The 23480-nt window shown below is 47.4% G+C and overlaps 1 protein-coding gene and 1 long non-coding RNA gene across 16 annotated transcripts; both read right to left on the bottom strand.

The window, feature by feature from the left end:
* Nucleotides 1-3564: 3564 nt before the first annotated feature.
* LOC120678372 lies at nucleotides 3565-17130 on the bottom strand. Of its 15 annotated transcripts, none has more exons than XR_005676502.1 (8): nucleotides 16796-17128; nucleotides 16341-16424; nucleotides 14124-14261; nucleotides 11811-11861; nucleotides 11212-11295; nucleotides 8758-8877; nucleotides 8519-8652; nucleotides 8061-8178 (listed from the first exon to the last, which is right to left on the bottom strand). XR_005676502.1 is itself a non-coding variant. In XM_039959532.1 (7 exons), coding segments are annotated over exons 1-7 (483 nt in total). In that variant the 5' UTR covers nucleotides 16905-17126; the 3' UTR covers nucleotides 7173-7654. The 15 variants fall into 15 exon arrangements, 12 of the variants coding, with proteins under 12 accessions (XP_039815459.1, XP_039815460.1, XP_039815455.1 ...); XR_005676503.1 differs by having other exon boundaries at nucleotides 8519-8673; XM_039959532.1 differs by lacking the exons at nucleotides 8061-8178; nucleotides 8519-8652; nucleotides 8758-8877 and adding exons at nucleotides 7173-7655; nucleotides 7742-7757 and having other exon boundaries at nucleotides 16796-17126.
* A 1619-nt stretch (nucleotides 17131-18749) lies between these two features.
* On the bottom strand, nucleotides 18750-22782 carry LOC120679436. Its single transcript, XR_005677190.1, has 2 exons — nucleotides 22623-22782; nucleotides 18750-19486 (listed from the first exon to the last, which is right to left on the bottom strand). It is a non-coding gene; the product is annotated as an uncharacterized LOC120679436 (long non-coding RNA).
* Nucleotides 22783-23480: the final 698 nt, after the last annotated feature.

The following is a 23480-nucleotide window of genomic DNA, read 5'->3' on the forward strand; positions in this document are numbered from 1 at the left end:
ACGGAGGATGATGCGCGCCCGACGGCTTCTGGGCGCCGTGGTCGCGCAAGGGGAAGGAGGCAGGTGGGATTGAGAGGATTGTGGAGGAGGAAGTGACGGCGGCTGCTGCGCTACAGTACCCGCGGCGCTACAGTACCGCTAGTACTGTTCACGGGATGGCGTCTAGGGTTTGGGGGTCTCCCGGCTCCGTGAGGAAAGCCGAGCGATATGATTGCTCTTGCTTGATTAGATTGATACATCTCCTCTCCTTATATAGAGAGGTTTACTTGACCCCTAAGCAAGCGACTAATTAACCCTAATGGGCTAAGGCCCAATACGCCCTTGACTCCTCTAACATTTATATCCTTTTACAAACCAACTAATTTATGGAAACAATTAAAATATCTAAAGAAGCAGATCTCAGCCACTAGTGCAACGGCGGCGTTGATACGTGATCATCGGCGGCAGCTGCGCCGGTTTGGGCGCATGGGCCAGCTGGGCCTGGCCCGTAACATCTCTCCGCTCCTCGAGAAACAGCTCGTCCTCGAGCTGAAAGTCGGGGTAGCGCTCGATGAAGGACTCCCGTGGCTCGCAGGTCGCTTCATCCGGAGGGAGCCCCTGCCACTCCACGAGGATCTCCCAGGCCCCATGCTGGAAGCGCGCCCGCCGCACCCGAGCCGGAGTCAAGACCACCCTGCCATCATGAATGGGCGGCAGTGGCGGCGTGGACGCAGGGGGGTCGCCGTGGAAGGGCTTCAGCAGCCCCACATGGAAGACATTGTGGAGGCGCGACCCCTCTGGAAGCTGCAGGCGATAGGCCACCTGCCCGATGCGCTCGATCACCTGGAACGGACCTGCGTATCGAGGGCCGAGCTTGCCCTTGGGACGGCGCTCCAGCGAGTGGGTCGGCCTGTGTAGCAGGCGGAACCAGACCCAATCACCCACCACAAACTCCAGCTCGCGGTGGTGAACGTCGTAGTAGTGCTTGGCGTGCTAACGAGCCTGAAGAAGACGCTCGCGGACGTCGGCGAGGAAGGAGTCGCGGTCACCGAGAAGCGTGCCGGCCGCGTCCGTCTGGGCCACGCCGGCGGTGTGTGGTAGAAGCGTCGGCGGGGGCCGCCCGTAGACCACCTCGAATGGTGTCGCCCGAAGCGCCGTGTGGTACGAGGTGTTGTAGCAGTACTCCGCCCACGCGAGCCAGTCCACCCAGGCTCGCGGGCGATCTCCCGTGGAGCACCGCAGGTACATGGCCAGCACCTTGTTGACGATCTCCGACTGGCCGTCCGTCTGAGGATGGAACGCCGTGCTCAAACGGAGCTGGACGCCGGCCATCTTGAAGAGGTCGCGCCACATGTGGCTCGTGAAGACGGGGTCCCGGTCGCTGACGATGGACGTCGGGAAGCCGTGGAGCCGAACGATGCCGTCGAAGAAGGTGCGGGCGACCGACGAAGCCGTGTACGGGTGGCTCAGGGCGATGAAGTGCGCATACTTCGAGAAGCGGTCCACCACAGTGAGGATGACCGACTTCCCGCCGACCTTGGGCAGACCCTCGACGAAGTCCATCGAGATGTCCGCCCACACCTGGGCGGGAACCTCGAGGGGCTGGAGCAGCCCCGCTGGCCGCTGCGTCGACGTCTTGTTGCACTGGCATGTGGGGTAGGCACGGACGAACTCCTGTACCAACCGCCTGTCATGGGGGAAGTAGAAGTCGGCGCGCAGACGCTGTAGGGTCTTCTGGACGCCCTCATGACCAGCTGAATGGACCAATGAGAGCACTCGCTAGCGTAGGTTGTGCTGAGAGGGCACGAAGATGCGCTTGCCGTGGAGAAGGAGCCCTGCGTCGGTGTGCCAGGGCGCATTGAGGCCCCCGTCCAGGAGCCGTGCAGCCTCCTTGTCAGTGGATGTGGCCGCGCGGATGTCGTCGAGGAGGTCGAAGGACGGCCCGGAGATGGCGTGGAGCTCCGCCGCGTCATAGGAGCTGGACTCGTTGTCGCGGCGGGAGAGGGCGTCTGCCGCAGCGTTGAGGCGCCCCGGGCGATACTCCACGGCGAAGTCGAACCCGAACAGCTTGCTGAGCCACTGGTGCTGCGGGATCGTAGACAGTCGCTAGTCGAGGAGGTACTTCAGGCTGTAGTGGTCGGTGCGGACCAAGAAGCGGTGCCCCCAGAGGTAGGGCCGCCAATGACGCACAGCCTGTACCAGGCCGATGAGCTCCCTCTCATAGGCCGCCAGCTTCACGTGGCGGGCGGTGAAAGGCCGGCTGAAGAAGGCCAGAGGGCCGGACCCCTGGTGCAGCACCGTGCCAAAACCGGTGCCGGAGGCGTCGCAGTCTACCACAAACTGCTGCTCGAAGTCCGGCATCTGCAATACCGGACCCGTCGAGAGCGCCTTTTTTAGCGCCGTGAAGGCCTCCGCCGCTTCCGCGGTCCAGGCGAAGGCCTCCTTGCGCAGGAGGCATGTCAGGGGGGCGGCGATCGCCCCGAAGTCCCGGATGAACTTCCGGTAGTAGCCCGCGAGGCCCAGAAAGCCGCGCACGCCTCGGGCTGAGCGTGGCTCCGGCCAGGATGCGACCGCCTCCACCTTGACAGTGTCCATCGCGACTCCCTCGGCAGAGATGACGTGGCCGAGGTAGGCGACAGAGCGGGAGCCGAAGGCGCACTTGGAGCGTTTGAGGTGGAGGCCGTTGGCGCGTAGCGCGTCGAGGACGAGGCGGACATGCTGCAAGTGCTCAGACCACAACGGGCTGTATATCAAAATATCATCGAAGAAAACGAGCACAAACCGCCGAAGGAATGGCTGCAGGACGTCATTCATCAGGGCCTGGAACGTGGTCGGCGCGTTGGAGAGACCGAACGGCATGACGAGGAACTCGAAGTGGCCGTGGTGGGTGCGGAACGCGGTCTTCTCCACATCAGCCACGTGCATGCGCACTTGATGGTAGCCCGAGCGGAGATCGAGCTTGGTGAAGTACCTGGCGCCGTGCAGCTCGTCGAGGAGCTCATCGACCACCGGGATCGGGAACTTGTCCTTGGAAGTCTTGTCGTTGAGCGCACGGTAGTCGATGCAGAAGCGCCAGGTGCCGTCGGCCTTCTTGACCAGTAGCACTGGCGCCGAGAACGGGGAGGTGCTGGGTCGTATGATGCCCTGGGACAGCATCGTGGCACACTGACGCTCAAGCTCGTCCTTCTGCAGCTGTGGGTAGCGGTACGGCCTAACCGCGACTGGTGCCGTGCCCGGCAGTAGGTGGATCCTGTGGTCGTAGGGGCGGGACGGAGGGAGGCCTTGCGGCTCGGCGAAGACGTCGTCGTACTGCTGGAGGAGGACGTCGAGGAGTGGGCGCTCGGGGTCGGCCGAGAGAGCGTGCAGGTGCGGCTCGGAGATGTCGACGCGGGGCGATCCGATCCCGCGCCAGACGATGCGGCGTCCATGCCACCAGAATGCCATGCAGAGGTCGTCGAAGTCCCACAGGATCGGACCCAAGGTCCGCAAGTAGTCGACGCCGAGGACGAGGTCGAATCCGCCCAAGCCGACGCCGAAGCAGCTGATGGCAAACTCCTCCTGGCCGATATGCATGGCCACGTTGCGGACCACCGCCCCGCATGACACGCGGTCACCGTTGGCCACCGTCACTCGCAGCCTGGCGCTCGATGTCGCCAAACCGAGACGGCTCATCAAATCCTTGTGGATGAAGTTGTGTGTCGAGCCGCTGTCGAGGAGGGCCGTCAGACGGTGTCCGCCGATGTGGACAGGGACCATCATCGTGTCCTCGGTGCGAATGCCGGTGATGGCGTGGAGGGAGACAACCGGGTCCGGCTCCTCAATAGGCTAGGCGCCAGCGCCCCCGGCCGCAGCGTCATCCTCGCCATCGGACGTGTAGTCGGCCACCTCCAGGTAGAAGAGGCGCTGGCACTGGTGGCCACGTACGTAGGGCTCGTCGCAGTTGTAGCAGAGGCCCTGGCGACGGCGTTCCACCATCTCAGCCGGAGTCAGACGGCGGAACGGTTTGGGCGGCGGCGCCGGTAAGGCCGGTGCAGGAGCGGCTGGCGGTGGCAGGGGCAGGCGCTGGGGAAGGCGCCCTGCACGCTGTGGAGAAGCGGTCGCCGTGGCCGCTGCGCGACGCTCAAAGGCCCGTGCGAGATGCATGGCATCCTGGAGCGTCGGGGGTGTGCGGAGCTCGACGTCGACACGGATGTGATCCGGCAGACCCCCCACAAAGAGGTCTGCCTTCTGCTTTGGCGAGAGCTCCGGGGTGTGGCACACCATAGAGTTGAAGCGCTCCTGGAAGTCTTGGACGGTACCGTGCCAGGGAAGCCGGGCCAGCTCCGAGAGGCGGTTGGAGCGAATGGCCGGCCCGAAGCGCTGGTTGGCAAGCTCTTCGAAGCGCTCCCATGACGGCATGCCCTCGTCCTGCTCGAGGGCGTAGTACCAGGTCTGGGCCACGCCAGTCATGTGGTACGAGGCGAGCCAGACCCGGTCGGAGGCCAGCGTGCGCTGTCCCCTAAAAAACTGCTCACAGCGGTGGAGCCAGTTCAGTGGATCTTCAGTGCCGTCGTAGGTGGGGAAGTCGAGCTTGCTGAAGCGCGGAACCCCCAGGCGCTCGTGTGTGCTGGCAGCTCCCGGTGCACCCGACGCGCCCAACGGGTTGGGCTGCGGGATGTCGTCGAACACGGGCAGCGGTGATGGCGAGTGGGGGAGCGTGATCATGGTGATTGGCAGGGTCGGCGAAGACGTTGGGGGTGCCATGGACAGTGTGGCGGCGGCCGTCGATGAAGAACTCGCCAGGGTTGTAGATCCGTACTCTGGCATCCCATAGGGCATGGACGCCGTGGGGTTCAACGTCGGCGGCGGTTGAAGGCGCGACTCCATAGAGGTGATGCGCGACTCCATAGAGGTGAAGCGCGTCTCCATGTCGCCCATGCTGCTCAGCAGCTTGGTCATCATGGCGGCCAGACCCTCCATGGTTGGCGGTGGCAGTGGTGGCTCAGACTTGACGTCGCCTGGCATAGCTGATACCAGATTGATAGGAATTGGATCCCTACCAAGGCGTGGACGCAGGTTGTAGGCGTGGGAAGAAGGACGGAGGATGATGCGCGCCCGACGGCTTCTGGGCGCCGTGGTCGCGCAAGGGGAAGGAGGCAGGTGGGATTGAGAGGATTGTGGAGGAGGAAGCGACGGCGGCTGCCGCGCTACAGGTGCTACAGTACCGTGGGTACTGTTCACGGGATGGCGACTAGGGTTTTGGGGTCTCCCGGCTCCGTGAGGGAAGCCGAGCGATATGATTGGTCTTGCTTGATTAGATTGATACATCTTCTCTCCTTATATAGAGAGGTTTACTTGACCCCTAAGCAAGCGACTAATTAACCCTAATGGGCTAGGGCCCAATACGCCCTTGACTCCTCTAACACTTATATCCTTTTACAAACCAACTAATTTATGGAAACAATTAAAATATCTAAAGAAGCAGATCTCAGCCACTAGTGCGATGGCGGCGTTGATACGTGATCATCGGCGGCAGCTGCGCCGGTTCGGGCGCATGGGCCGGCTGGGCCTGGCCCGTAACATGTATGCTATCAAATGAATGAGAAAACAAGTCAACATGGTCTCAAAATTGAATAATATTTGCTAAACTGAAATGAACTTTTGAAGAGGCTAACAGATTGAACTAATGTTGTGTACTATAGTTTAGATATGGCATGCAGTTAACTTAACATGGTGGATGCCAGGGAAACTAGTTATGAAGTTATAGCATAATGGCATTTCCATATGAATCAGCAACGAGGACATTGCTTGCTGTCCTTTTTATTTTGTGCTTTCAGATATACTAGTAAGCTAACATGTCTTTTGTTGGTTGTTATCACTAGGGAAAATAAATAGCACCCTATGCATGAAACTTCTCCCAATAGTAACATTTTCATCTGCTACAGTACGAGGATTGTCTGGGTCACCATTTTAGAACTATAACCGTAGCAGATTTCTACAAGTAGTATAGAAATCATAAACTGAGTTGATTTCTTTCTTCTGGTGGGAGAGTTTGGATCTCCTTGTAGCGCTCTTTGGTGTTTGTTTTGTTTTGCTAATAAATTTGTGTTGTGGTAATTATCTTGCCGTGATTTTGAAAAAGATTTACTGAAATGGCAATGCAATATTGAAGTAACATGAAAAGTCTAACCTCGCACACCTTCTTTAAAACAATAGAAAATGATTTCTATCAAGATTCAACGCTAATAGTTTTGGCACAAATAATTCACCAGATAGTTAACCCGTCCAGTGAACAGCACCCAAGTTTGAGGGGTGGACTATGACAGAGAACCAATTTATGAGGTGGATAACAGAATGTTGTTAGCCAATCACAAAATGGAGAACCGGTCACACTGCCATTTAAAGGTGAAAAAATGTAAGATAGAATGAAAAGGCAAAGCGTTTGCTCATTGAAAAAAATTGTTCAATCACTGATTACAAATAGAATGGTTCAGCAGAAATGCAGGAAGATTCGTCACTGTTGTTAGAGTGGCGCAGTGCAATCTCAGCCCGGCTCGCTTGGCGCCCACGAGCCGTGGCCCAACAGTCCCATGTACACTGGAGCCCACGACATATACGACCCCATGCCTAACCTGATGCCATATATGTCGGGGGCTTCGGTATACATGGGCATGGTGGGCTGTGCCTCGTGGGCGCCAAGCGAGCAGACCAGAATTCTGTTGCGCCACTCTAACAAGTGTATCGGAGCCAGGTTAAACCTGGAAAATCTTCAAGGTCACGAGGGAGTCGTGAAGTGTCTAGGAGATCGCACGGGTACACGGGGTGCGTGTGTGATGTGATGGGACTCGAGTGGGCCTGTGAGGCTTCTAGAGATCACGGGGGTGCGTGATAGAAGTGTTGGCCCGATTGTGTGACGGGAGAGATTGTTAGATTTAGTCCCACATCGCTAATTGATGGTAGGAGAGCACGACATATAAGGCGGGGGCAGCCCTAACCTAAAGAACTAGTCTTTTGGGCTGAGTTAGACCTGAGGTCGTATATGTCGTGGGCTCCGATGTACATAGGCCTGATGGGCCGTGGCTCGTGGGCGCCAAGCGAACCGGGCTTGCGAGGTCCAAGAGGAGATACAAAGCATCAAGCTCTTGTTCTACCTCTGCGATCCGCCATGCAAGTCTGAAGAACATCTATGACTTCCATGAAGGAAAAGAGTCTGATAATAACAACCTGTAGTAATCATCTTGCACAAGCAGTTTGTTCAGATCATTCCAGTGAGTAATCTGCTGATCTTCAAGAGTGAAGGAGTTTCAACACAACACACGTGCCTTGAGAAACCAGTGCGTAGAATAGATAACTGAGTATATAATCACTCGATCACTAGGAGAAGCAAAGACCAGCTGATTGCATGGAAGCACCTGGAAAAAGTGGGGAAAAGGAAAACTAGAGCAGCTTAGCAGGTTAGGTGACAGCATGGTTGATCAGAACCTATAACAGGAGCTTGGAAGGTAATAAAAAAGAACTACCAGTAAATAAGAATTAACAACAACTGCTTGGCCACAACTGATGGCAAGGCACTGGTCAGACTGCTCACGTGGGGATTATATTGTCTATATGCAAATTGTTTTGCTGCCACCAGAATCTCTTCAACCAGTTGTCCTACAGAAACGGGTGTACCGTGCAGCATCAAGCTTCTGCTACCTCTGTGATAATAACGTCCAAATTAGCGATGTGCTTATGAGGGGATCTCCACTGGATAACTTTGAGCCTTGGGCAGCAGAAGTTTTACCATAAGGAGACGACATCTGCGTGGTGAAAATGGAGATTTAGTATGCGGCGATGCAATATTCACACACACACCACACCAGCCGGTTGTTGGATTGCTCCACAACAACCTGTTGCTGCTTAGGATTGCTCTTTCTCAAAGCCTACCAAGCTGATGATCTGCTGGGCTCCAGAGTCCATACCACTGATGATCATGCAATTAAATATCGGTCGACGGAACATTATATTCTCCGTGGAGGAACATGTAGAGTAAATTTATGTACCCATGAAGTAGAACGTTAATTGCTTTATGCCATACTCCTATGGCAGTTTTTTTTACCTCAGTAGGCATGGCTGGTTTTCTGTTTGCAGCGAATCTCCAGCACCGAGAAGTCAAATGGCGCATGGCCCACCGCCGCTATGTGCGGCTCAAATTATCGTGCATCATTGAGTGGCCCGCCACTGCTACATTCAAGAGCTTGTCATCATCTATGCGGCCCAAAAAGGTCGGCCTAGGCCTGGCCAGGCTCGTGGAAGGAGTCTTTTTTTTCTTTTTGTAATGGTCTTTCTATAGTGGTACGTGGGAAGAGTCGACAGAATCCCGTGTGTTAACGCCACCTGGAGCACTGAGGTGCCCTAGATCAAGGATGTCATCCCTAGGGATGCGTTGCCATCCGTTCGTCATATACTTGAACAGTGTTCATCAAGAAATGAAACATCACTCACTCTCATTATCTATCTACTTCTAAAATGTCAGTGCACAAGCCTCTACACTGATTTTCACAGAAGAGGAGGGAACCACCTTCAACAAGAATGCCGATTCTGATGTTGAACTCCGTGGTCCCCATCCTTGTCCTTGTGCTGGTTCCCAAAGCTTCCCCACGCCCACCGCCTCCGCTTCATCGCTTCATTGACCGAGGCCGCCTTCTTGACGTCCTTCGTTGCGAACAGGCTTGACTTTGGATTTTCTATTGGGTTTAGCCCCACATTGGAAATTCCAATGTAGGGGGAGCACAACATATAGGGTCAGGCAGTCCTCACCTATTAGGCTAGTCTTTTGGATTGAGTTAGGCTCATTGCCTCCGTTCGTTGTTGCTCCGTTTATACCTGGGCCTTAAATAATCCTAACATTTTCATCATGTAATTGTTCTCCAAGTCTCCCTATAAATTAAAAAAATTTATAATAAATGGATTAGTTCCTATGGTTGTATTTTCATCTTGAACTGCCAAATCTTTTTAGCATATAAAAGAATAGGGTCCATTTTCTCTACGATTATGACCCAATAAATTGAAATATTGGAACATCTTAAAAATATGCTAAGTCAACATTTTTTAAAATATTAAATCCCCAAAATATAAGTATTAGTTAATATTTTTAAAAAATGAATTCAAAATATTAAAAATATGCTAGGTCAACATTTTTGAAAATATTAAATCCCCAAAATATAAAATTAGTTAATATTTTTAAAAAATAAAAATATTTAAGGGTCGACCATCTGAATTGTAGACTCCTGCATATTTGTGTAACACTTTTCTGAGATGCCTTGTTGGGACACAACCTGGTGCACTCCTTCAAGTTTTCTAATGGTCACAAACTGAAGCATAAGCTTCATTTCTTGAAGAATTTAAGGTCTGAGGGAAAAGGAGACAGAATAAGTGATGGCATGGAGAGGAAGCACAAGCTCTTAGATACATGAGCCACACAACGGACTGGCAAGTTGTTACTGATGGCCAGCGTAGTTGTTGACAATCAGTACATGCAACTTTTTTAACCCAAAAATTAAAACAGATCATAGTTTTGTTCTCAGATACAGATTCAGGCACGGATACTGCTAGATGTGTCAAATATGGAAAATATCCATCCGATAGTCATCCCTATTTTTATCATAGAATGTGCAGTTCGAACTTGTCAGCAATAGGTGATGTATGGGTAGATTAAGCTATGTGTTCTAGTGGTGCCTCATCAACAAACAATTTAGTTGATAACAAAGGATTCTGTTAAGAATCTTATAAGCTTGCCAAATTGGAGACCAAAATCATGCCAATTTCAAAAGAGTCAACAGGATTTTAGTGCAACACTGCAAAAAAACAGTGGACATAATGCATTCTGTCTAAAACAATATGGATTGGCATGCTACTTAAGTGCACATCAAATAGCCACGCGCCAACCATCTGCTAAGCATCACCTACCAAAAGGAACTTTGTGTGGATTGTATAAAGCAAATTTTGGAACTCCAATTGTGAAAACCCAAAATATAACAATTAGCAATAGCAACCAAATCCCATTGCATGAACCTAGCTCAGTTTAGAAGATATATTCTGTCAGGGAAATGAAGCAGGATCTGAAAATACTTGGTATCAATCACAGAAGGAAAAAAAAAAGATCCATTCTATGGACTAAGTGCTGTTGGAGAAAGGATCCTAGACAGCTGGAAATTTACCTAATCAGAGAAGAGCTTTAATGTTAGTGTGCACTATGAAATTTGAGTGTTCCCATTAAACATGGGAAGATTTATTTAGAGCTTAGAAGAAGAAGAAGCACAAAAGACCAACATAAAACTACAATAAGACATTCAAATATGGAACTCCAGGCATTGAACTGATCAAGAACCAAAAAAAAAGCATGTCAAATAATGAACAGCAAAACACTCAAGGATATAAAAACGCATTTTGCCTCCAAACATAGACTCAAAGCCATCAATGAACATTTTTTCCCATGTAAGCATAGATTCAACGTCATCTTGTTGTTTTAACCGGCTCAGGCATGTAACAAAAGAATGCTTGTGAAAGAAATATTTTAGGATCACATATGACAATATCAATTATATGGAGATCTTTGTGTCTTTCAATCTTCAGTGAAGCATAAATACAGGAGAATTTGGTCCCAATTCTAAGTAGCACTATATTTATATACAATGTGAACCTTCTAAGAATATCATGGTTATAATCGAGACCTATAACATACAAACCTATTTTTTTTTCCTTCAACTAACTGTTAGCTCCATCACAGTCTGATATCAAGCACAGTCAGCAACAAATTACAGGAGATCAATCAAATAAGTATTAGGGGGTGTTTGGTTCCCTTGGGCTAAAGCAAAACGGACTAAAGTTTAGCCCAACACGGACTAAAGAGCCAAACACTATGGACTAAAACAGGGATAAAGTGCATTTTTGGGCTAAAGTTCTCTAGCCCACAAATTGGAGCTTTTTTGAGCTAAAGTGGGGGAAAGACACCCCTTGCCCCCCCTCCCCCCGCCGACCCCGCTGCTGCTGCCCTTCCATGGGGGTAGTGAGGTCTTTTCATACAATAATAATGGCTTTAGTCCCTGGTTTAGCCCAAAGAACCAAACAGGGTTGGGCTAAAGTTTAGCCCTTCATTTTTCTCTAGTTTAGCCCATTAGCTTTAGCCCAAGGGAACCAAACAGGGCCTTATAAGCACCAATATGGGTAACAGTAAAAATAAGTTAAAGAAGGCAGTCTGGATACTGAACTTACCAACATGGCCAATGAAAACCACATTCAAGTGTCGTTTTGTGTCCTCTACCTCATCTTCTACCTCCAGAGCATCTTGTGCAGCAACTGCACCGATATAAAAGTAGGCTTCCATAAGAGTTTGAACTTACAATAAGAACAAGTAAACAACAACAGGCCCAAGCAGTATCAATAATTTTGAAACAGTGATGAAATGAACATATAATAAAATATATAAAAGTGCCTAAGATTCTGTGTAGTAACATGATGCATAAAATCATTTGGGAGAAAATACACAACATAAAAAATGTAAGAAACCCTGGATCAACACTCTGTACGGAAGAAGTTACCATTAGGCTCAAGCTCAATAAAAGAAGAAATAATAAATTGTTTCATGCTGACAAGATCAGCTATTTATATATACATAGATTCATATAATTAATACGTGTGTGTCAGCTATCTGACAATTAGAAGTTTTACTATTTAAATGATCAGGTTGCAATTTACCAAAAATTGCATGAAACTAAGGACAAGGCACAACATTTGCAAAGGACTTTTTATTGAGTTTTAAACAACAATGCAAAGAGTATACGGACATAATGAAGGATGTATTTAGTACATACCATGTGCCTTAAGCTTCAAGGACTGAAGAGATGATTGAATTTCCTTGACACCTGAAAGTACATGTCCCGGTTAGCAACATAGCAACAGTTGTATCATGTATTCACCTTCCAACATACTACCTCCGTATTTAAATATAAGTCGCGTTTGACTTCTTCCTAAAACTTCGTTCATTCGTCTTATTCAAAATTTTTTACAAATTATCATTTATTTTGTTATGTTTGTTTCATCGTTAAACGCAGTTTGAGTATGACTTGTTGCTTTACATGTTTGCACAAAATTTTAATAAGACGAATGATTGAAGTTTTGGAAAAAAAGTCAATCGCGACTTATATTTAAATACGGAGGGAGTATGAACTAAAAGGCAGATCCAAATAGATGGTCTCATTTGATAAAGTGAAAAGGGATCTCAGTCATTTCTCCATAACAACAGTCTACGGCCACCGGGATGACATTATATACGAAACAGCTCAGCAGATTGAAAGCCCAGGGCAGAGAAAGAAGACATTCAATATGGCCAACTGGTCACACCACTGGATTCATTAAGTTAACGAATTACTGTTAGCCCAAACTTTGAAATCCTAGTGGCATATAACAATTGTGCCATTTGTTCAAAGAGGTGAAATGACCTCATGGTTGAAGGCAAAGCTGCACTTAGACTGTTCCAGTTCCCTGAATTTAGGAATAAAATGTGTATAAAGGAAAGTGAGCCTCCCATGTTAGGATTTTAAATGCTCCAGGATTTATTGCATATGAAAGGAATAATGTTGCATGGGCAGAACAAGGGACCAACACTAGTGTTCCTGTGGGAACAAAGAAAAACAAACATAAGCATAGATTGTGATGACAGCGCTAGATTTTAAGTGCGGAACATGGTCTCCTATCATAGTTTTTAAAGGGATCCAGAAATGTCTATGCAGACAGTATTAGACCCAGTGTTTAAAAGGTGTTGCCTACGCGTTTAGGCGGTGCCTGGTCGCCATGGAATTTTGTCGCCTAGGCGACGCCTAGCCCGCTAGCGGGCGCCTAGGCGTCCGGGCGGTGCCTGCTCGCCATGGCTCGCCTTACCGCCTTAAAAACCAAGATTAGACCAACAAGGAACAAACAAACAAAGAACCGCCATGTCAGAACAGTTCAAAAACATTTGAGGCAAAGAAAGTTTTGCCAGCACTCTGCTTGATTTGTGCAAGGGAACATAGATCCACTGGAAACTATTATTGGATATTGGGTTAGACTTGCAGTAGTTCGTTGCATATTTTTTAGAGCATATATAAGGACTTAATTCACATATGATTTGGAGCCCTCCAATGTACGGGAAAGTAGCCTAGGTGGCCGCCTACATGAGGGTGAGAGATATAGGGTTTGGCAAGAACATGTCAGCCTAATTGAACAACAAGGCGCAAGAGAGGGCAAGGAGAATATATGTATCATCAGACAAAAGAATTCAGAACCATATTTATCGTAAATGTCCTTATTTGCTCTAATGAAAAATCTCTAGGGATTTTCTATTCATGCACATCAGTGTTGTTCTAAATGTTGGTCACCTAAGAGTGCTTAGGGGCTAGATGACCCTTCCCTTTAGCACTTAATTACCACATAACCTGCCTATGCAACGACATCTCTCTGCAAATTGTTTCTTTGGAAATCACACAATTGTGGTATTATCAAGCACGCGACAACCACAAGAAACCAACAGGATAAAACCTTCCCCAGGCAATTAATGGAATTACAATCACAAACCGACAAAGGAAACCGAAGCAGCACTGCATGAAAGGCTTTAGAATCCTAATGATGACCTTCATCTTATTCATAGATGTACACAACAAAAGCATATCATGCAAAAACAAAGCACTGCATGAAAGGCTTTAGAATCCTAATGATGACCTTCATCTTATTCATAGATGGACACAACAAAAGCATATCATGCAAAAACAATTGATGTCCAAGAATCTCTGACACACCTTGCTATAACAGAACTAGCAAAATCTAATAGTTGTCACTTTAAACAAATTGCAAACCCAACCGAATTAGCAGGGATCGCGGCTACAACCTAATCTTCATTATCCTACCCTGTTTCCCGCCAGAGCAACAGAGCCGAACTAGCACCTGCCCTAGCAGAGATCGCTGCTACAACCTATTCTTCATCGTCCTAATCCATTTACTACCACAACAACCCACAAAAACGAGACCCTAATCCACAAAAACCACCTCTGCTTAATCGAGCTCAAATAGATCGACGCCTAAGAGGCTTAGATCTATGCGAACAAGCCATATCACAGCACGAACAAAAGATTAGACAGGCTGAAGAGGGGAACCTTCTGCCGCAGACGAGGATGGAGCATTAACGGTGGGATCCACCGCAGCCACCTCAGCGTGGGCAGCGCCGGAGTCCACGAACATGGGCTCCGCGGCGTCACGCGCCCAGTCGTCAATGACGGCGTCCTCAGACGGGCCTACAATGCAAGATCATAGTATAAACAGAAAATGAAAGATTTGAACAAAAACTATCAATACAGACAGGACTAAAGGCAAAGACACCCCCACAAAGGAGTACCTCAGATACCAATGAAGATTTCTACTGGAAATTAGCAGCGTGTCAAAGAATTCACGCTGAAACAACTTATTCCACAATCCACCACAACCAATACTACATGACTCCAACCAATGACCTACAGTACATAAGTCGTCCATTTTTTGTAGTCTAAAAGTCTAACCGTGAGCATCTAGCCTCACATGAATAACAAAATTTGCACTGCTGCTAAGCCATCCTTCAACGACAGAAGGGATCATATCCCTATGACAATCAGATTTCATGGTTACTGCATTGGGCTACAGCTTAATAGACAATATACAGATTTGTCATAACATGGAGATCATCAGAAAAATGCATGGTGCCCAGACCAGAAACTTATTTCTACTTACAACAAGCAGAGTCATTCTAACCATTGAGAAGCAAGCACCCGTGCCAGAGTGAATGAAATCAAAGACTTGGTGAGGTACTAATCTAAAGCAGACATCTGCGACTTGACTGGTGAAACTAGAAATAGGAAAGGAGGTGCTTCTTCATTTGCACATTAATAGGCAATGGGCCATGGTTCTGCAGTTTCCTATTTATCTGCCATGAGCACCCATTCTAGAATAAACTGAACATGAACCAGGCTTTTGATCTGCTGTGTAAATTTCAGTTACAGTAATATTTGGGAGATGGGAATTATCATATGCAGGTTGAAAGGATGAAACTACAAATATAAAACCCATACGGGTCTGTTTGTTTTCCTGCATTAGAATAGGTCCTGCCCAGCCTACAAGAATGCACCTAGTCAGTGTTTGTTATCATGTATGTATAAGATCTAAAACAGCATTGCACGATGCCAAAGAGGCTTGTGAGGCCGCATTCCTGGAAACTCAAATTCTCTGCATACTAGCTGATGCAGGCCAGCAAGTTGTGCTGCACAGCCACACACAAAAACCTAAACAACTTTTTCACCTCATTTTTAGTCATATCTCTTATTTAAAACATCTAATCATCAAACCGATTTCATACTTGAATTTATAACATTTTTGTGAACAAAACTATATCACATTGCAATATAGATTTTAAAACATTTATTTCTTTCTTCTTAGTTGCACTCTGTCCTAACGCAGACAACCAAACACAACCTAGGACAATGCAGCATAGCCTAAGCACCAAAACCAAACACCAATACATGGTATTCAACCATACTGGCTCAAGCTAGTCCGCATAAAATCCTACCCAGCTTTACTCTACCGAGGAAACAAACAGACCCTATCGACATCTCATAAAATGATCATGTGCCCTAACAAGCCAAAAGAGTTCCTCCATAGTAAGTAGAATGATCACTCATGAAAGATGATCATACAAAAAGTTGGTACCGAAGCTTGAAAAGATTAAACAGGATACTCATCCAACAAGGCATGTCAGTTTTAATAGTAACTAATTTGCAATACAAATTCAAGAACTAAAATAAACAAATAGATTATACAACACCATGAGTAAAAGGCATATCAATATAAAGTCCCACATGTAATCAAGGTTGATGCAACAAGTAAATTTGTCAGTCCAAGGCAAGCACTGTATTTCCCTTAACTAAATCAAGGTCACCAGAAAATATAGTATATGCACAAACAGTCACAACAAATAATCAACCAAAAAATAGCATTAACTTATTAAACATCTATGCTTTGCCATAAGCCAATAACTTCTGTAGTGACTAGAAACATGGAAACAATGGATGCATAACGAAAATTACACAGCTATGCACACATAACAGATACTGCATTCCTAACAACATAATGTACCAAACAAGTGTTAGTCAGCGTTGCCAATAAAGGGGGTAGCTTTAGCACTAGGTGTTATATCCACTCTCCGAGAAGAGCACAGCGAGACAATGGAACATGAATATATCTCATATATAAATTATAACCACTCCGAAACAGAGCCATGGTTTACCTATTGGATGACAACTCCCAAGGCCTAAGCAATGTTCGTGAACAGGGGACAAGATACTCACGGGCGAGGTTCTCTGTGTCGTCGTCAAGGCGCTTGGTGTCGAGGGATGTTCCGCTGGACGCCGCCTCGTTCGACCCAGCGTTGTCTGCAAACAACAAAAGTTGTCAAACACAGACCAAGCAGACTCGGAGAAAACGAACTAACAGATTCATTCGTAACGAAAAGAATAGCAGAAACAAAACTATTGGAGGCCACCAGCATAAAAGATCAACAAAAACGATCGAATCTTCCTCAAACCCTAGCAGGCAAAAAGCAGGGAAATCCCCCAAAAGAAGTGCACAAGCAAAATCATCAAAGAATAAATTAAAAAAAAACATCGCAAAGACGGAAACCCTAATCGTCGAATCCCATCAATCGTACAGCACAACCGGCAGCGAAACGGATGAAACCGAAATCCGAGCGTCAATTTAGAGGGAAAAAAAGAAGGGGTCAATCCAAAGCTACAAAACGACTTACACTTCTTCGTGGTCTCGATCTCGGCGCCGGAGCGACACTCGGCGTTGACTGCTTTCTCATCCTTCTCGACCAGCTCCCAGTCCTGCCTGATCGGCCCGGTCCCCGCCATCCACCTCTCCCTCCTTGGCTGTCGCTGACTCTACGGTCCCCCACACGCCGCCGCTCAAGGGCCTCCCCCTCTTCTTCCTTACAGGACGCAACGCAACAGGGCAGGGCACGCGAAGTGGTGGAGGCGGAGAAGAGGAGGACCAATAAGATACGACGCGGATTGACTAACTTTACTTCGGGAAGGCTAGTCTTAACTTTCGCTTCATCACGCACGCCCATTCCAGATCGAACGGTCCCAGATGGTTTCGATGGAAAAGACACCGCCGCTCTCGCCGTATCCTCACCGAACCCGCGCCCGCGCCATGCCAGCAGCGCCCCGGCTCCTCGCGCCGCCCGCCCACTGGCGCCTCGCGTCGCCGCCTCCTCCTCGCGCCCCTGCTCGCGCGGACGTTGCCCGTGCGGGGACAGCGGCACCGGGGCGGGGAACGGCGGCATTGGGGCATGGGGCTGGCGTGTCCCCGTGGTGAGGCGCCGGCGGCGTCAGGTGTGCACGCGGCGCCGGATCCCAAGACGGAAGCGGCACGCGAGTCGCGGGAGCCCCGCCTGGGACGGCCATGCTACAGACGAGGAAGGAGGCAGCGCTCAAGAGCGCTATTCTATGTATTATCGCACCAGGTAAAGCAAGCAAGCAAGCAAGCATCCGGCTGTTTTGCATCGGGTTGATTAAAAGATACTGCCCTTCCGAGCTCTCTCCGGGCTTCACGGAACGCGTGGCGCTCAGCGAGAGCTCCGTGGCTCCCAGCAGTGTAATAGGAAAAGCTGCACGCCTAGAACCAATAGAAGCTGCATGTTTTTTATATAAAGAAATAGAAACGGCACGTACACACATGCAGGGACTAAATGATGCTAGATACAGAGACGTGTACACTACTATCCCACGCACCGAAATAGTCTGCTACGTGAAACTGGTGTAATTTTTTTTCAAAATAACATTCCTTATAAAAAAAGGAACAGACATGCAAGGATTGCATGCTGCTAGATATAGTGGACTGGGCATACATACTACAATCACACACACCGAAATGGTCTGCTAGTGTATAATTTTTTTTTCTAAAATAACACAAATGTTTATACACACACAAAATCACGCAAATGCTATGCTCATGTAGAGGGGTAAAATGGTCTTTCCAAAATAACACAAATATTTATATACACTTCCATCATAGCAGCAATATTTGATCATGGAAATGCAAATAGGGGTAAAATGGTCTTTTTCATGTGGCTGCTAACACCATTAACACTTAAAATTAACAGAAGGGCTAGATTAAGGTGAAAATGAAGTTAAGGGGTCATATAGAGGGAAGTTTTGAAAAAAAGGCCAAAAAAGGAAGAGCTAACTTTAAAAGGGTCATATAGGAAATTTTCTCTACTACTATCCCACGCATCGAGACAGTCTGCTGCGTGCAACCAGTGTATTTTTTTTTCAAAATGACACAAATATTTATACACATGCGTACACTCACTCCTATAGATATACGTGTGCAATTCTATCTCTATGAGCACCTACGAAAGACTGAGTTGGCATATCCTCAAAATTGATAAACTCATCGCACCAGTTAAATTCTAGAATAATCCAAAAAAAATATGAGCACCTATGTTAAATTTAAAAAAATTAAATTTGAACAGACAGGTTCCACCACAAGCTGAACTGCGTTCAGTCAGTGGTGCACTCGTGACCCCCCCCCCCCCCCCCAATCTTGTTCAAGGTAGCCACTACTTGATAATGGCCGTTCGCTATTCTTAAAAGGAAATCGTACATACTTATGCCTATATCCAACAGGTTAGATAACATATATTTGAGCATTGTACAGAATGTTACCACTTTTTTCTTATACGCAATAAGAAGTAAAACATATGTAATATGTTATTAGACTTGTCCTTGATGTATTTAGTCGACTTGAAAAAAACAAACACCTGCAGCTAATTTGTACATGGTGCAGTAGTCAACTTGGAAAAAACAAACACCTGCAGCTAAACACTTGCTATATTCTCAGAATATGCTATTATTTTTCTATAGATATTTTTTATATCTAATATTAAGATCATAATATAGGGCGCGCAAAGCGCGCTGAACGTTCTAATTCCATTAATTCCTATCGAGTCATTTATTCGTTCACTTCAGCGTCCCTGTCGGTGGGTAGATTTGGCGGAACCCCGCGCTGTCGAGCGAGGACATGGACGTGGATGGGCAGCCATAGTGGGCGGAGAGGTGGATGGCGTCGCGCTCATCGTTCGACACTGGCCGAAGCACCAGCGGCGCCGCCGGCGGCAGCAAACGCGGGGGGCATGGCGTGCATCTCAGCCTGGACGCGCGTCCATGGACCAGCAGCTTGAGGCAGCGGCGGTGAAGATGGATGCGGACACGGGGCGTCCCCTGTCGTACTCGATGCTGCGGCAGTAGTTGTCGTCCCCAATGCACCGGAACCAGTCACCCGTGACGCCGTCGCCGGGGAAGGCGAGATCCAGGTGTGGTCGGCAAGCCAGCGCGTGGACCGCGGCAGGGGCAGGGGCGGGGCGGGAGCTTGACGCCGAGCCTGCAGCCCTTCACACGCAGCGGCAGCAGCTGGGCGTGCCCGGCCCCAGCTACATGGGAATATTTCTAATTAAGCAGTGACATAAAACAAAGATAGAAATACAAATTGAGATAGTTCATAAGTTCTTACGTCAGCAATGTATATGGAGCAGCTTGAGACTTCATAGGGTGAATTGATTTTAGAACGTGAGAAATCATAATGTGAATAGTACTCCCTCAGTCCCACCCTTCCAAATTGGAAGAGGTGCCCATTATTTTTTCGGTGTCTAATATGTGTGGTGAAAGAAAATAGTAAGTTGGTATATACTCATGCAAATCAGCACTACCAGAGATGCGCCAAGACTAACCATATTTTTGTATGCATGTAGGCTTCATGATCAAATCAAATGATTAGGGACACTCCAATATATTTCAGAATATGCAACAAAGAAGAAGAAAGCAGGGGCCATATAAACTGCCCATTAGTTTAGCTAGCGAGCAATGTATGTTTAATAAACTTTTAATTATTTCAAATTATATACTTTTTTCAGATTTGAAATAACCTCAAGTTAAAGTTGGACGCCGGTGACAAAGCAGCATATCTAGCTAAAAATATAATTATCTAGCTAAGAAGTTAGGGTCATAAATATTATTTAGTCGATAAATATATAAGATTAATTCGCAAGAAAAAATGTTATTTCTCTTTGACTAATTTCTTTTTTGATAGACACGCGTGTCGCGGGTGCATGATGACCAGTGTAAGGAAAATAGCCCCTTACCATTATACCTAAGTGTTTTGGTGATTGGATGACAATACAAACCAATTGGACTAATGAAGTGTCAAGTTGTATTTGGTTAAGTCTTAGGGATGAAGCCGATGGCTTGGCGTATAAACACATCAAAGAAGGCATCAAAAGAGCCATGAGACATGCCAAGAGAAGATCCAAATCACGGCGAAGAAAAGCCAAAGCAGTACATGGCTGGTTAGCGAGCTAGAACTTTTCGAGTGCCAGACCGTCCGGCGTATGGATGTCGGACGGTCCGCCATCTACATGGTAACATGGCGGCGATTGTGCAGAGTCCAGCAACAGAGTTCAGCAGAGTTACAAGCCGGACGGTCCGGTATACACGCCGGATGACAGCGACCGAGAGCGCGAAGAAGGAAAAGAATGGCCATTTGCGAATGCCAGACGGTCTGGCGTGTCAACACCGGATGGTCCGTCATGTCAACGTCGGACGGTCCATCGTTTACCGGATGACAACGGCAGAGAAGAAATTCAAAACGACGGGCGAAGCAGTTCAACACGCCGAACGGTCCGTCATATACACACCGGACGGTCCGGTGTTCACAATGTTCGTCTGACAGGTCCAACGGTCGGCTCAACGGTTAGTTTGGGGCGGCGCACAATAAACGTCGGACGGTCCGATGTATACAACAAAATGCTGTCCCCCCAACAGCTACATTTCGAGGCGTGGCCTATATACCCCATGACTGGCCTAAAAAATGTCCCCTATGTTCCAGAGATCGAGCTGGTGGATACACAGGAATGTTGAGAACCAAGATTCGTGTTGGAGATGCTGCAGCAATGGCATACATCGAGTAACATTCTTTATCTATTTTCTTGGGGACAAATTTTATGGGTAGTTTTTCACAGGGTGTTTTTTTTTGATAAATTTCACAGGGTGTTAATAGTCTGTTGCATATTGCAAGTCTGTTGTTCATTGGCACTTACTTTAGTGAAAGGATCTGCTTGTTAATTAAGTGCTTAGGTTTTTGAACTTTTTACTTTATACTGTACTATGTTTTAGCGAATTGGACTAAGATTCACACTGTAGAGAAAGTTGTTGGATCCCTCAAATTACTTCTGGAAACCATAACTTTGTGTTTCTAGTCAAGTACTTGCTAACAGCCTTTGCTTGACATTGTTACATCCAAATAGTTTAATATTTAGACATGCACTATATGTCAGCTATGTCATACATAGGTTGGTGGACAGGGAGAAACCTGTCATATAGCAGTTTCCTTGCAGATTTTCTTTTTTTTTCTTGATAAGGATATTAGATATGCGTTATTTATCAGTTATGCCATATGCAGGTTCGTGGACAGGGAGAATGAGCTTAGGCTCCGTTCTCTTCTGCGTGGGATGATACGCAACGCGCTTCGCAGAGGGTCGCGAAGTTTCTGCACCACTCGATCGAGGCATCGTGCGGCGTGGACGTCACCTGCGGATCCATCCCGCTGCGGCGCGGATAAGCCACGCTCGAGAGAACGGAGCCTTAGAGAGGCCAGACCTGCAACTCCGCAGCCACCTCAGCGAGCCACTCTTGATCCATGGACCAAATCTCGTGCTAGCCAACAGTGGGCAGGACCTAAAGTCACCAGGAGCTTGGAACCAGAAAACTTATGAGCAAGTGTGTTTATGTTCTGTAGAAGGTCTCTAATTATATGTTTGAGGCGATAGTGGTTTTCTCTGGAGAGCTAGCAATAGAATGGTTCGAAGTTGTAATATCATTTTGTATACTCATGAGTCATGAGACGTATGCTTCTAACTCATTTCATCAATTGAAGATGAAATAATTCATTTTTAGGCCTAAACTAAAATAATTCTTGCCTAAACTAATGCAAGGAATTTATTTTTTAGGCTTATTGAAGACCGAGGACCATACCGAAGGTCTCAAAGAAACTGAGAAAAACCCCAAAAATATATTTGGACCATAGGGACACAAATAAAATATTTTGAGCTTATGGGAAGATTGATAAGAGCCTCAAAATAGTATAGTTTGCTCTAGAAAAATGAGAAATATTTCTAGAAAAATCTAGAAATTTCTTGTAAAATCTCTCTTGATTTCTAAACGCATCTAAAAAGTTTTTCACATTTGTTGTTTTATAAAATATTTTTTCCCTGTAATAACGTCTTTGGCAAAGTATATAAATGTATGGATTTTTTTTTAAAATAAATTCTTTGCATTAGTTTAGGCTTAAACAGCCACATCACAGAATGAAAATTCTGGGGTGTGTGAACCTGTGGTGGTTTGCATACTCGACTAGGGAGGTGCGGAAGAAGATGAGGTAGGCGGAAGGCCTTGGATGTGTGCTATGCTTTGGGAATGGATGACAGGGGTGACACCTGCCGGTAGGCACTGGCGAACAACACCTCCAAGTAAAGCAATAATGAAATAACAAAGGTAGAGCACAAGGAACTTTACTCAATCCTGGAATAGAATATCCTTCCTTAGAGATAACAAGATCAGGGGTAAGAGAAATCCAAATCCTTCACTTCTCACCTCACTACTCTCCTTGATACAAGAAGCACTCTCTCTACAAGCTAAGGGTAGCACCACTTCTCAACTACACAAGTGTACACTATTCTACACACCACACATTACAAATGACCACCTAGAGAGCTGTCGTCGGCCAGTGGGCCGTGGAGGTTGACGGCGGTCTTTGGGCCATGCAGCGAGCCGGGGCATTCTCTGTTCCTTCAAGAATTAAGAGATGTGCGTACCACGCACTCTGGCCTTGCCTCATTTGGGGGGGGGGGGGGGGGGGGATTTCAACATGATCTGTCGGGCGTCGGACAAAAACAACTCGAGCTTGAATAGGCGGGTTATGCGCCTGTCCAGTTCCTTCATCAGCGACCTTGAACTGATTGAGCTTCACCTCATAGGCAGGCGGTTCACCAGGAGCAATCATCGTGATAATCCTACCTTGGTTCGGTTGGATCGGGTTCTCGTTTGCTCGGATTGGATTCTGGCTTGGCCGGATCATTGCCTGCGGACCCTGTGAAAGCGATCGGATGCTCTAGTCTAAGAGGGTGAGGGGTGAATTAGGTATTATTAAAATCTTAGCCTATGGCTCCAATTAGTTTGCACAAAACTTAAATTAGATCAAACTATCTAGATGTGCAACTACGGTTCACCCTACTGTAAAATTCCCATCCCAAAAGAGTTTTGCAACCTATAGCTAATCCTAGCAAGATACTACACTAAGAAAGTAAAAGCACACAAGTTGCAATATGAAATGCGGAAGCTTAAAGGGAGGGATGTGAGGAAGCGAACCCTCGA

Source organism: Panicum virgatum, chromosome 6N (genome assembly GCF_016808335.1).
Source record: "Panicum virgatum strain AP13 chromosome 6N, P.virgatum_v5, whole genome shotgun sequence".
Lineage (NCBI taxonomy): Eukaryota > Viridiplantae > Streptophyta > Magnoliopsida > Poales > Poaceae > Panicum > Panicum virgatum.

Excerpts from the sequence above, each read along its gene's own strand:
- LOC120678372 (XM_039959526.1), bottom strand. The coding sequence starts at position 5,286 with ATGTATCAATCTAATCAAGCAAGACCAATCATATCGCTCGGCTTCCCT.